Here is a 14,566-nt window from a genome sequence, read left to right on the forward strand (position 1 = left end):
TATTTTTGGGCAGATGCAACAGATAATGAGGTTGATTGGTAAAATTTCTAGCTCCAAACCAAAAAAGATTATACCGCGCCGAACACAAGTTATATTCATTCTACTATTAAATAACTATTTAAACAAAGTTCTATTAAACTGTTATCAAAAACATTTCGTACATTTTCTACGTCTTAAATCCCGCCCTATTATTTCAATTAAAAACATCTCAAGAATACGAAAGAAAAATAGCATTATTACGACAAGAATTAGAAGGCAGAATTAAGGAGTTGAATGATTTGGAGTCCAATTTTAAATTATTTGCATTGCTATTGAAAGCGAACGTCAATAAACGTGCCAGAAAATCAGAATTGAAAATACAGATGTAATTAACTTTGGTTCGTACTTGTCAAAAAAAAAAAAAAAAAAAAAACTGTCCTCAGTTGCGAATTTTTGGAATAAGAATAATCGCTTTGCTTGGGAGAACATTTGTAAATGAATAGTCTTTTGGGAAGCTGAAAATTAGCAAGTCTAACAAAAGCGCCCTACTGACCAATGAGCATCTACAATCCCGTGATGAAGATAGTTTCCAGTAATGTTTCACCAAGGCCATAAACATTATCAAGCTCGAAATGCCATTAAGTGTCAAGCTGTAGTAAAAAATAGATAAATGTGTATTTATGTACAAGCAGTCATATTTACTTTTTTTTTTGCACGTGTCGATAAAAATAAAGGAAAGCGAATTAAGTTGCCGTTATTTATTCTCAAGTTTTGTTCCACTGGTGAAGTTTGCTCTGAAAATTTGGTAGGTTTTCATAGCTTGTTTATTTCAAGTGTGCGTTAAAAGTAAGTTATTTAGTGGTTAAATTCACATATTACAATTATTTGAAATAAATATCAGTCCAAAAATTTAATAGTTGAGTGCTAGTACATTTGAATTACGAAATGTAATCAAGAAAAATTTGTTATAAACAGAAAATGAGCACAATAAATTTGTATGTTTTATCCTCTGCGTTATTATGATTACTATTTACGTATGTTTTGATAAATATTTAATAAGCACAATTTAAAATTAAGTTAAAATTTAGTTAGTTATTTGAAATTTTGTTAAAAAAACCCTGGCATCCCATCTGCTTTCGAGTCGCGCAGACGGCCTGTATACAATTTGAGTTTGAAACCACTCTCCTAAACTATAAGCATTCTATTAAAATATGACGCATCTGTAAAACGGCATCACACTTTAAGCAATTTGGCTCACTCTCGGCTTTCAGGATTTAATTAATTATGTGTCACTCGAGAGTGACCGATTCCATGGCGAATCAAAAGAACTTCAGGCTTAACAGCATGTAATTAATTAATTAGTAATGATTTATATATTTAGTGTAATTATTTCCAATGATTTTACATAATCATCCGATATAAATGTCAGAAAATTCGCCCCTTAGGTTAATTAAGTCTATCCCCTTGGAAAAGAGCCGAGGAGAATCACATCTAATATTTAAAATTTTATTTTGGATTTATCTTTGAAGTTAGGCTTAATTATTCAACTTTTGTATTGTTCAGTAAAAAAAAAATTACAGTTGGTTTTAATTAATAAACCATTTCGGTTGTATTTTGCAATGTTTGTTTTCTTGGCATATTAATAAGATATTTTTGTAAAAACTGAAATATTCAAAATATTATACACATATATATGTAATATAACGTGCGAAAAACGTGTATCATCGGCCATCGCTACAAATGTGTGCTGCTGTTCTGCAAAGAGTAAAATGTTTATGATTCAAATTAATCAGAAAATTCGGTGATATCAAAGAACTATTTTGCCAATTGAAATATATTTGTCTTTCGAATTCGACAAGGAGGTTAAAATAGATGAAATAAGCGTGACGTCATAAAAGTGAAGCCAAGAAAATATCAACAAGGTGAAGTAGGATTTATCACGGCCGTCACGTACGGATAAGAATTCAAAACACATTATTAAATAAAACTACATTAGCTTTGAGAATAAATATTGACGTCCACAGGCTCAAAAGTGTCTTTAGGTATAATTTGCATAAAATATCATTGAAATTTTCACTGAGATTCCAGGTTTTACCATGTATACATTTACACGTTTTTATGTACTTATATTTTATTAAATTTAAACGGTTATTTGCAGTCCTTGTGATTTTTCTATATACTAAGTAGAAAATCAATTATGTTAAGTATTAAAATTAGAAGGAGAGACTTATAAATTAATTATTTTATAATTATTATGTTAAGTATTAGAACGATTATATTATTATGTTAATATAATCGTTCTAATTAGATTTCGTCTAATTAGACGTTAATCGTTCTAATTAGATCGTTCTAATTAGAATTCTAAGATTATATTATTATGTTAAGTATTAGAACGAGAAACTTATAAACTTTCAGTGTTGGGCAGTTAACCTACAGGCAAGGCGGATTAGAATATAAACAAAACCAACCAGAAGTCCGTCTATGGCAGCGGCAACAATAAATCGTGTCATGGCTTAATTTTCATTGCACGGAATATACGGAGGAGGCCTCCTCCATTTATTCTAACCTACTTGGGATTCAATAAAAAAACTCAGCGATTGAAAAGCAATATGTTGGCACAGCTCGAATTAAAATATTTTTATCTTCGTGGCAATGTTTTGTCGTCCAGCAAAGAATAAGATATTTAATTTTTCTTTGAAATGCATTCTGCTATTAATTAACATATTAAGCGATTTAATAAGCAATAAACACAGACCCATTTTTCAGTTATTATTAATTATTAATTGGACCCGTAAAACTACATTAACTGGATTCATTAAAATCATCCATACATATAAAAAAAGAGAAAAAGAGTGTCCGTTTGTTTGTTTGTGTGTGCGTGTGTGATTCATACAAATCTACAGTTTTGATCTTGATGAAATTTTGTACACTAGACTTTAAAAACAAAAAGGAAGATCACTGTCTACATACGATTTCGAAAAATCACTCCGCAGGATCATGGAGTTTACATTGCAACGTTACGCTCACGTCACCCATCTTAGGTTCACGTCGCCGTTGTTGTGATCCCATTGTCAGTGGAAGTCATACATATCAAGCAAGGAATTAATAATTGTGCTTATAGATAAGTAAAGATTCATATCTGCATGCAGTTTCAATTTTGAAATCACGTCACCCATCTTGGGTTCATCTCACCGTAGCAGCTTCCCCGATATAAGTTCTTACTAAAACCATTATATGTCGCTATGTTCGTTTACAGTGCAGATGTTTCTGGAACTGTTTGGAACTGCCGATCAGTTTCTCGTGAATATTTTGAAAACGGTGAAGAAATCCACGAAAGTAGATGGCGATTTTCCAAAAGCTCACTTTTGAAAAAAGACATAACCTATAACAAAATAAGTGCCGGTTCTTAATAAAACAGTTACAAGCGCTGTGTTAGTTCTACACTGTTTTACATTTTTATTCGAGCTTGGTAGAATTTCGTACAATTCACCTTAAACCAAAGTGAGAAGAAAATCACTGTTCGAATATACCTTAGAATTCAAAAAACTATCCCCATTCCCTTAAAAGAACTCTGCTTAAAGCCCGGGTAATGCCGCATATACACAGAGGGTGTTTAGATATTTTTAGAATAATTTCGATAAAGAATTAAAACATAGCAATTATTTTGGAATTAAAAATCTCTGGCAACAGCTCGTTATTTGAAATGAGAAATATCGTCTGCTACTTTTAAATTTATTCTTTCAAAATGTTGCATGTAAAGAAACTGTGAACTGAAAATATGTTTTTACACTTTTCGGAGAGAAATATTTCTATTCCATATTTCAATAACGTTGCGAAATGCAAGAAATTAAAACTTTCAAGTACAAAATAAAACAACATTATTAATCGGAAAAGGATAACCGTAAGTCATTTGTTTCGCATAGAAAGAAGTCTTCGAAAGAATACCCCAAAAAGATACGTACTATTCCTAAACTTACTGGTGGCAATAAGAGAAAATCTGCGACGCAGAAATCAATCAGTTTAAGTCTTTAAATGCATCTGTAGTAACAATGTAAAAAAAATCTGAAAGCTTTCAAATTTTATATTACGCCCAAAGGGGCGATTTTTTAACGTTTTATGTGTTACATTTATTTATTAAATATTACGTCCTTTGCACTTAAACTACATAAAATTCAATTCAACATCAATATCATTAAGTATTTTAAAATAGCATATCTTTAGAATTTCCAATAGGCAGTCTCTCGCGCTGGAGATAAAATGTTTTTCTCTCTACAGTGTTGTCATTGCTCTCTTTGAAATCCTTGGGTTTGTTTATACGTTATTTTCTCCCTCCTTTCTGCATGCCTTCGCGGTGTAACGGTTAGCACACTCGGCGTGTGCTCGACAGGTCCAGGTTCGAGTTCTGGCGAGGGAACTGCCCATTTTTAATGTCTGCTACTTCAAAAATAACCTAAAGTCTCTACATGTTAATCAAAAATTTATTAAAGACAAACACTGTACTTTATTTTATGTGTGAAAAAGATATAAAAATATTTATATAAAATGTGATATTTTATATATAAATATTATATTTATATAAAATGTGAAAAAGATAATAAAACAAATTCGAAATTCAAAATTTGGGTTTTCCGAATTCAGAAACCGAACAGGATTCGGGTGGAGGATTACGTTATTCAAAATTTAATGGATCTAGGTACCTTCGTTTTTTCACAGTGCGTGAAACACATGTACATTCTTGCACATTCTCCTTTATTTAATTTCTTTTAAAATAATAAAGGGCAATAATATTTCGTGGCAACAATTTGAAAAGTGAGTCAGCCTTTTACAGTGATTCAACGCAAAATCCTGTTTCGAGAATAATATCCCTTCTGAGCTAACGCTTCTTTGGGCTAATAATAAACCAAGATTTAGAACATAAAAAAGCTAAAAAATATAATGTTCACCAGCTTTTGCCGAGGCATGTGGACGCAGAACAAGTTGTAGAATCCTCTATGAAAACTATGTAACAGGAGATAAATGGTAGTGTATTATGACCTTTGATAAAACATGGATTAACCTAAATGACTATTAAAAAAAAAGTCAATTCGTCAGCGAAAACGAAGAGATAAATATGTACTGGTTCCGTCCATGGCAAAGAAAGTTTCGATATGGGGTTTATGATTGTCGCAGGATTATCTTACAATGGAAAATTAAAAATCAGAAGTGTAAAAGTGAAAAAAAGTGTTGAAAGCAACTCAACGGACTATGAAAAGAAAGTTTTACGTTAGATATTTACAGAAAAAATTGTATTTCTTTATCCCAGTGACTTTCAAAACGTGAAACTTTATCAAGATAAAGCAACAAAAAGTACCATTGCATTCTTTGAAAAAATGAAGATTCATCTTGCATATATAACTTTTAAATGTATTACTAAAAGTTCCCTGAGTTTTCACTTATGGTCTATTATGCCTTTGATCTTTTGAAAAAACGTTCTTTGTAAGCGCAAGTCCGTGATGACTGATGGACTCTAGAAAATAGAGGAAAAGGAATGGAAATATATATTTCTCGAAATTTTATGAAAAGCCCTTCTATCATGGAAATCACGATGCAGACTTAGAATCCATAAAAAGGCTATCAGGTGGGGCATTTAATAAAATACGCTTTAGATTTTAAACAGTAATTAAACGGCCCCGAAATCGTTCTAAAACATGTGAAAACCTTCTGTATATATATATATATATATAATCGTAATGATGACGGGGTAAAATAAAGTGCAGTGCTATTAGTATTTCAACACTATGGCGTGACGTATGGCGTGGCGTGGCGTATTTAACTATGGCAAAGCACATTAGGGCTATCTGCCTAAGGGGAGGGATGCCTTCGTGGAGGACTTTCTAAGGGAAATTGGCTCGTATACACGTTACACATGGGGGAAAACCACGAAAACACCCATGCAGCCAGCCCGTTCGCGGGATTCGAACCTCGGACCGAACTACCAGTGTTCAGCGACTTTACCGCTCGGCCGCTGGTGGGCTCTATTTAACACTATGAGTTATATATTTATATCGATGAAATGGGATGGATAAAAACTCGGTTGGAAAGTTAATAATTTATCACTATTTAGGATTAAGATTTATTAACGGAAATCATAAATCATTAAGTTCAACAATATCTAGGCGATTTTCTATTTTGTCAAAAGTACCGCATATAGAGTCGAAGCGTTGACAAGGGTATTTAGTCGGAAAGAAGGGAATTTGGCGATGTTATTCTGTATGTAATATGTTGAAAATATTGAATAAACTATGTCCAACTTTGTTATAATAACACAAAATTATTGTCAACGTTAGTATACTCTTGAAACATAAAACCTCTCTTCCTCTTTGTTGTATAATAGGACGTCTGCCTAATTCAGATGTGCCCAAGGAGTAGTAGCCCACGTTGAGAAACACTCAATTGTGGTTTAGTCTTAGTATGACATTACCAGAATTTCGTTATCTTTGCGACCGAGAAAACCATCAATTTTCCGAAATGATGCCATTCCGTAGGGCATACGATTTATAAAATTATTCTTAAAATTAAAGCTGTGAGTAAATAACAAATCAGGTGATTTAAAAGTAATAAATGTATTTCTTAATAACTGACTCATATTGCATTTCATTTTTAATTAAAAATTTAAATAATACATTTGTATACCTTAATTTACCTAAATAATATAATACATAATGCATCTAATTTACATAATTTACAATATGTTTAATTTATAATTATTATTAAGATTTGCCCATTAGCATAATTAATAAAAATTGCTTCTATTACTATATGTTCCCTGGGGGTCGACTGGGGGGGCAACTCCCTGCGTTCTGGTCTGATAGCCCCTTCTCCCTAGTGTACGGGCGCTATATATTGCTTACCGTGATAAAGAATAATCGTTTCAAGTTGCATGAGACAAGTTTGTTAAAGTGTTGGTACTGAATTACAGTAAAGAAGAGAAATTATTATGATTGATTTAGGTCTGGTCCAAATGCATTTCTTCAGCGTTCCAGTCAATGATTAAAAGTAAAGGGAAAGTTTATCACGATTAGAAAATACGTAATGAATTGTAATCAGTAACGTACATCTTCATTTATAATTATTACTTTTTAAAAATTAACTTAAATTATATTGATTCTTCTTAATAATAAACAAGACTTTTCTGAATGAATTTGAGAGGCCGAGCGGTAAAGACGCTGAACACTGGTAGTTCGGTCTGAGGTTCTAATCCCGCGAACGGGCTGGCTGCATGGGTGTTTTCGTGGTTTTCCCCATGTGTTACGTGTATACGAGCCAGTTTCCTTAGAAAGTCCTCCACGAAGGCATCCCTCCCTTTAGGCAGATAGCCCTCGTGTGCTTTGCCATAATTGAATAATCCATCCTGAATAAATTTGCATCTATAGCTGTTGTGAAGGACGTTTAAGAGATGAGGATTTAAAAATCTCAGGAAAAAAGAGTATAAAACATAGTTGATAAGCATAAAATGTCGCTTTAAGACTTGAAACATCTCCCAAATGTAACTAGTTAGATGTATACTAGAATAATAAATTATGCATTAAAATGTCAGGAGAATTTTACCTCTTCCATATATTTACCATCAATAGCTCATTATTTAGATAATAAACATATTTCTTTCAAACTTTGGAATCAAGCGGATTTTAATTCATAATACACTTCAATAAATTTTTATGAGTTATATATGTGTGGCTGTGGGTTCAGTCAATTAACATTTAATTAACCAAACTGGAATATGAAACTGACAGACAGCCTTTCTAAAAACAACTACAAAAATTTTTTTTAATAAATGTGCTGAGACAAATCCCTTTTCTGCGTTAAAAAAGTAATCTGTTATTTTATCCTTAGAAACGTCCTTAACGAAGCCTTTACAAATTTTATGAACCATTATACGTTTTAAGGTTTGTTATTTGGTTGATTGATTGTTATTTGGTTTGTTATTTGGTTAATGGCACAAAATTAGTATCGCCTTAAGCTGTAAGAAATTAAGACAATCCCTGAATGTGTCCTTGTGTTGTAAGAAGTAGCACATTCAACAACAAATTGGAAGGTGTTGGGGATTCGATTCTTCGTGAAGGCATGGTCGATTTCTCAAGAACCCTAACCCACGATAACATTAATGATTCTGTATTATTGTGTTATGCTACCAAGCTATTTATTCCTCATTTAATGTAACAAGCATTGGCAATATGCATAACATAGGACCTTATTTTAATTTTTAATAACATACTAACTTCTAGATATGAATGTTCTCAATACTTTTTGTAAATAATAAAAGATCTTCGCAATACCATATGTTGAGCCTTCTGGCGCTGAATAGATTTATATATATATATATATATATATATATTTGATAAGTTTGAAAATGAATAAGATGTTTTAAAGTGCTTTATTGTACGGCTCCTTGTATTTCTATTTTTTAACCGCAATGAATTCAAGTAATTTGTTTTATGAAATAGTAACATTTTTATTGTTTCATTACCAATAAGGGAGAACAAAATTAATTTTGTATCCTCAAAATACATATTATTCAACAGAAGTAATGTTATATATTTTTTTTTAATTTGCTGTGCTTCCAAATACAACTCATATCTGGTTATTTCGTTTAAAAATCTTTTAGTCAGTCTGTACTAACACTGAAAATAGTATACTAGTTGCTTGAAATGACATAAGACAGTCCGTTTCAGTTTATCAAATTATTAGCTGTTTGTTAAAACAAAGCAAAAAATCGTATAAATAAAATTTACTGCTATAGTAATGGCAAGTAAAAAAAAAAAAAAAAAAAAAACTGAAATGTTTCAGATTTTAAATTACGTCCAAAGGGGCGTTTTTTAACATTTTGTGTGTTACCTTTCTTTATTAAATATCATGTTCCTCGCACTTAAACCATAAGATCCAGTGCAACAGCAATATCGCAAAATAGTTTTAAAATGAGCATATCTTTAGAATTTCCGATACAGAGACTCACGCGCTGGAGATAAAAATGTTTTTTCTGCACAACGTTGCCATTGCTCGCTTTGAAATCCTTGAGTTTGTTAATCAAAAATTCGTCAAAGTTTTAAAAAATAGGAAATCGATCATAAAACAAATTTCAAATTTCAAATTTGGTCTTCCACATGCTCATATTCGTTGGAGGATTACGTTATTCAAAATTCGATGACTCTATGTGCCGTTATTTTATGACAATGTGAGAAATATACGTACATTTACGCAGATTTTCATTATTTAATTTCTTCAAATATAATGCAGGACTCTAACATTAAATGGCAACAGTTTGAAAAGTGAACCGACATTTATCCGTCGGACGCAAAATGCCAATTTCTGCTCTGTATGAACTATAAACTGAATTCAGAGAATTTAGTTAAAGATAAATTTTAAAATGGAAAGCCTCGCACATAATTTAAAGGAACTTCAAGCTGTGTATTTTTCTTCGTTTAAAATTTTGCAAATAAGAAAAACATTTGCGGAACCAAATAACTCCCATAACGTTTCATCAAGACGTCAGTTTCAAGCATGGCCGATCTTATCAGGAATTGGGCGTTGAAATTCGAAATTTTGGGTATTTATAAACAAAATAAGTATCTCAATATGTGCGTCGCGATGCGTTCCATTACACACTAATGCCGATTATAAATAAGCCAATAAATTGTATTCTGGGGTACTCTGTTAATAATCTTTAAGTTAAGGAACATATTTGAGTTTAATTTATTTTTATTTATTCATTTAAATAACTTATAATGCTATGATACAAATTTACGTTAACACCTTTAACAAAAGATATGGAAAACTTTGAAAACAACCAGTTCAATCCGGTCAAATAACACGCTTTAATCTGCTTATCAGTGCAACAAATTGGGGGATTTAAAAATAGCACGTATACTTGTAAATAGCGTTGCGTTTCCTCATTTATTTTCGTTTATCTTTTATGCCCCGGAAATTATACAACCTATTTCTTATTAGTATGAAAGAAAGAGATACGTGAAAGCGATGTGCTTCTTAAAAATTCATATAAATATCAGTAATAACACTATTTGTAAAGAGTTTTTGCGTTTATTTTTAGCCCAAAGTAACGTTAGCCCAGAGGGGCTATTAGTCTCAAAACGAGATTTTCTGTTGAATCACTATGAAAGTCTGAAGCAGTTTTCAAATTTTTATCACCAAATATTATCGCCCTATATCATATTTAAAGAAATTAAATAATGAAAAATTTGCATTAATATATGCACGTTTTTCGCATTCTGAAAAAACAATGGTACGTACAGCCATCAAATTTTGATAACGTATATTTTATTGTGTATTTCAAATTTTGTAAAACTTGAAACTTTAAGGACTCAACCTAACTCAACGACTTCAAAGCTAGCAATAGCAACACTGTACGGGAAAAAAAAAAAAAAAAAAAAAAAAAAAAAAAAAACATTTTTACGTCCAGCGTGCGAGACTGTCTATCGGAAATTCTAAAGATAGGCTGTTTTTAAATATTTTTAGCCCAAACGAGCATTAGCCCAAATACTCTCGATACGTGTATGTGTATGTAAATGAAAAAAAAAACGCCATTTTGGACGTGAATATTTTATATTTCCTTTATTATTATTTATTTTATTTTAATTTATGCTTCATATTATAGCAGTATGTTGTACAAGCATAAAAATATGAGCTATTTAAAAAATCTGCTTCTTAATAACTTATGTCAACAGGATGAATAAAATTCATTCTAAGAGTATACTATGTTAGAGCTTAGCTATAAAACAGTCATTTACGTTAGGTAACAACAAATTCGTTACTCTTTATTTCTTCAAGATTGCTTATGATCCAGCTATAATATAAAATCATAAACATGCATACTTTTTTTATTTTATACTACCCTACATACTAAATGTGCAAAATTTTGCTCGATTAAAAACAAATTTCATAAATAAAATCAATAAACTTAACATACAAATGAACTTACTTTTCCTATCAACAACTATTTTCTAGACTTCATGTATAAAATTTAAAAGCATTCATGAAGAACAAAACAACCAACAAAACTGAACAGAAACATTTAATAAAGATATAATACTTTTCGGGGACATATGGTAATTTAGCTGCATTTTTGATGAGGTAAAACTTCGTGCAAAGAAAGTTTTGAGAGGATTAATCTTTTTACATCGTCTTTTTGGCAACGCCTATGATAAAGGAATTATTAAAAAAAAATCACTTTCGTTAATATATCATCGAATATTCATCATATTATTGTGACAGATTCCGTGGTAAGATGAGCTTTACAATAAGGTTTATCCGAAATATTTTGCTAGAAAGGGTCAATCTTTCCTTTCTGGGTATCTTAGGCCCACCAGCGGCCGAGCGGTAAAGTCGCTGAACACTGGTAGTTCGGTCCGAGGTTCGAATCCCGCGAACGGGCTGGCTGCATGGGCGATTTCGTGGTTTTCCCCATGTGTAACGTGTATGCGAGCCAGTTTCCCTTAGAAAGTCCTCCACGAAGGCATCCCTCCCCTTAGGCAGATAGCCCTCGAGGCTTTGCCATAATCACACACACACACTGGGTATCTTAGTTAATGATTTTCGCTACATTTAATCATGTTTGCTGACCTCTGTCTATTTTGTCTCTACATTACTACAATACTTGCGTGTATCTCCAACTGAGTCAGTTATAAAAATTACTCAAACGAATTATTTTTCAGATTTTACATAAAATTCCTGCCAACTATTACCTAAACGGAACTAATTTTTAAAATAATTTGTTTCGGCGAGGAAAAATAAACTATGTGTATTCAATTTTTATGTAAATACAAGTTTTGGAACACCTGCTATCTACGGTTCTTTCTAGGGCTACGGTTTTTACAAATTTTGCGCCATTTTTCTTGTTTCCTTTATTTTAAATTTTTTGATGTAGAAATTCCATGAATAAAAAATAATTATTTGCTAAGTAATTAAAGAAATTGTAGAGATCAGATCTGTAATTTTTGTTACATTTATTAATGAAGTTGCATAAGAATCCAGCTACACTCCGCTGAAAAATGTAATTTTTTTTCTAATTAATTGGCAACAAAAAATAAATATATATATAATTAGTCACATTCAAACTGCATCTAGCGAGGGAAAAGAGACACTCGCTTATGAAGTTAATCGATATAAAGATTTGAAGAAGAAAGAAAGCTGTATTTTTAACGATGGCTATCATCGGCTAACGTTCTGATGCAAGTCTGAAAATTTCTGGGCAAAACTGAATCCTGATTTAAAGTTTACACACAGTTAAGAATTAATTTAATATTTCCCATCCTTAACATACTCCTCTTTCCACTTCAAGAAAAACTTTCTTTTCAATCTGCGGAGAACAAAATAAACTGCTACCAACACACGTTAAAAAAAAACGCTCTTATTGAGAAAGCACTTACCGTGAACTTCATCTTGCGGCTGTCAGAGGAGAGTGTTGTAAAACGGACATGGGATGTGGATCAACATGTGGTCCGGACGCCCAACCTCATTTGACAACGTAGTATCACGTGACACACGCGCGTAGAAAAACGAAACAAGAATGAAAAAACGGCGTGGGCTTACAACAATCTCCGAAAGTGACTGGTTTTCGCTAGCTGAGTAGTTAGGAATTTTTTTTTTTTTTTTCTTTTTAAATCGAAAGAAAATCTTTCGAACGCGTGTTTGGGTCATGTTGTATATACAAAATATACGACAAGTCTTTTTTAAAGCAAACTTTTTTTTTTTTTAATTACACCGTACGTACTCGCATACGGAAATTAAAAGTTATGCATAACCTTGAATGTTTCAAGCATTTAATATTTTTAAAGCTTGTAACATAAATTAACAGTTACCGTTTTATTGATCCATAGATAAGCTTAGTGAAAACCAATCAGCCAAGTTGAATTATGATAATATGCACTATAATCTTTCTAATTCTTAATTTATCAGTCTGTAATTCTTGTTTAATTCTCTAGTCTTGTCTAAGTCTTGATTAATCTTTAATTCTTGTTTTCTTAATTGACAATGAATATTTTACGTATAGTACCACAAATTCAATAATTCTTATGTTTAATTCCATTTTATCAACCTGTTTCAGGTGAAATAAGCATATAATGATAATGCAATCATTTTTAAATGTAATTCTCATTTTATTCATTTATTTTTCAGGCATATCATTAGTAATATGCTGTGATTGTTAACGTCTGAAATATTCAAGTCTTTCTTCTTTCAAACAAGTTTCACCACTCTGAGTACATTCTTTTGGTGTTATGATACCAAAGTTAATTAAAAGTAAATCAACAATATATTACATCAGTTTTTTGTGTAAAGATTGCATTAATACTTTTAAAAGAATTTTTCGTACCAATTCACATCACATGTAAACGTAAGTCATGGCAGATTCGTACTGCAATCAAGATAGATGCTAGTCACTAATTCCCCAAACTTCGTCTGGCAGTCTGTATGTACTACATTGATATGTACAAAGAGACAGCAGTGAGATCCTCGAGAATTTTGAAATATTATTGAAACTTTCTCAACCCAATAAATTTAACTACAATGTCAGAGTTTTTATTCATATGTCAAACAAAACTTGCGATTTATCAAATAAAACATAAAATTCCTAACGTAATGTTTTACCTTTACCCCGTCGACAAGGTGGTTAACAAAACTGACTACCGATATAACGGGTCTAAGTCTACGTCCTAAGTAATACTTAGATGTTTTAAAGCATAGTATCTATGTTAAAACAAGAACATGTGAAATGAGACAAAGAGACACTTAGATATTTAAGAAAGTAAGTGACCATACAATACTACGCCTTCAGGGTTCTTTCGATGTTAAACAATTTATAATTACTCTATTTATTAAATATAATACATAAAATGTCAGCCGAATATTGGAGGCATCAACCTTTTATACTCTCAGAGATCTTATGCATCGTCGATTGGCAAAAATGTTTATTTTTGACTTGCAAAGTTTCATCAAAAAGTGAAAAACAATAATATCTCTTCGAAAAACTTTGCTTTTAATGAAAAATATATGTATGTGTTCCGTAGATGTAAAAGACATACCTTTAAATAGCTTTAAATAAGCAAATTTTGCTTTCAAACTAATTCAGAGTAAATACTCCCTTGGAATTTCTAAATATTTTCTGTTAATAAGTTTTCTGAAAAGTAATGGTTCAAATTCAGCAAAACTTCTTCTCAGGGAACTGAAATATGGAAGTTATTAAAAAATACATTTGAATTTTCGACGCCATTTACAATAAATTACCCACCGCAGTCGTTAAAATAGGCAATGCGCAGTTTGTCTGTATAATTTTAATTGATATCTAAAATTACTCCGTCAAACACCAGCATTGCCAATTTTAGTGTCATTGTGCAAATTCAAGTGATTCAGCGTAAAAAATGATGGGACTCTCCCACCCCTTAGCGATCGATGCTAGCGCCACTTCCTGATAAGGTCGGCGAAATTTATGAAGTCGGTCAAAACCAACCATTGCATCATCAAAAGTAAATAGCGAATTTGCACGCTTCGTTCTCTTTCGATGCTCTTCGTCTAGGCGGAAATAAAAAAAATCGCGACA

At 31.7% G+C, this 14,566-nt stretch overlaps 1 protein-coding gene across 9 annotated transcripts in view; it reads right to left on the reverse strand.

Annotated features, from left to right (window-relative positions):
* LOC118191961 (uncharacterized) overlaps positions 1 to 12,534 on the reverse strand; it is a 226,802-nt gene extending 214,268 nt beyond the window's left edge. For all 9 annotated transcript variants that reach the window (XM_085820099.1, XM_085820096.1, XM_085820092.1 and 6 more), the window contains exon 1: positions 12,399 to 12,534. In XM_085820099.1, coding sequence (XP_085676225.1) covers positions 12,399 to 12,410 — 12 coding nt within the window. In that variant the 5' untranslated portion in view covers positions 12,411 to 12,534. The remainder of the gene's footprint in view (positions 1 to 12,398) is intronic.
* Positions 12,535 to 14,566: the final 2,032 nt, after the last annotated feature.

The sequence above is a fragment of the Stegodyphus dumicola genome, chromosome 7 (assembly GCF_044657685.1).
Source record: "Stegodyphus dumicola isolate Sdum_Otavi_A_Nest chromosome 7, ASM4465768v1".
In the NCBI taxonomy this organism is placed as follows: domain Eukaryota; kingdom Metazoa; phylum Arthropoda; class Arachnida; order Araneae; family Eresidae; genus Stegodyphus; species Stegodyphus dumicola.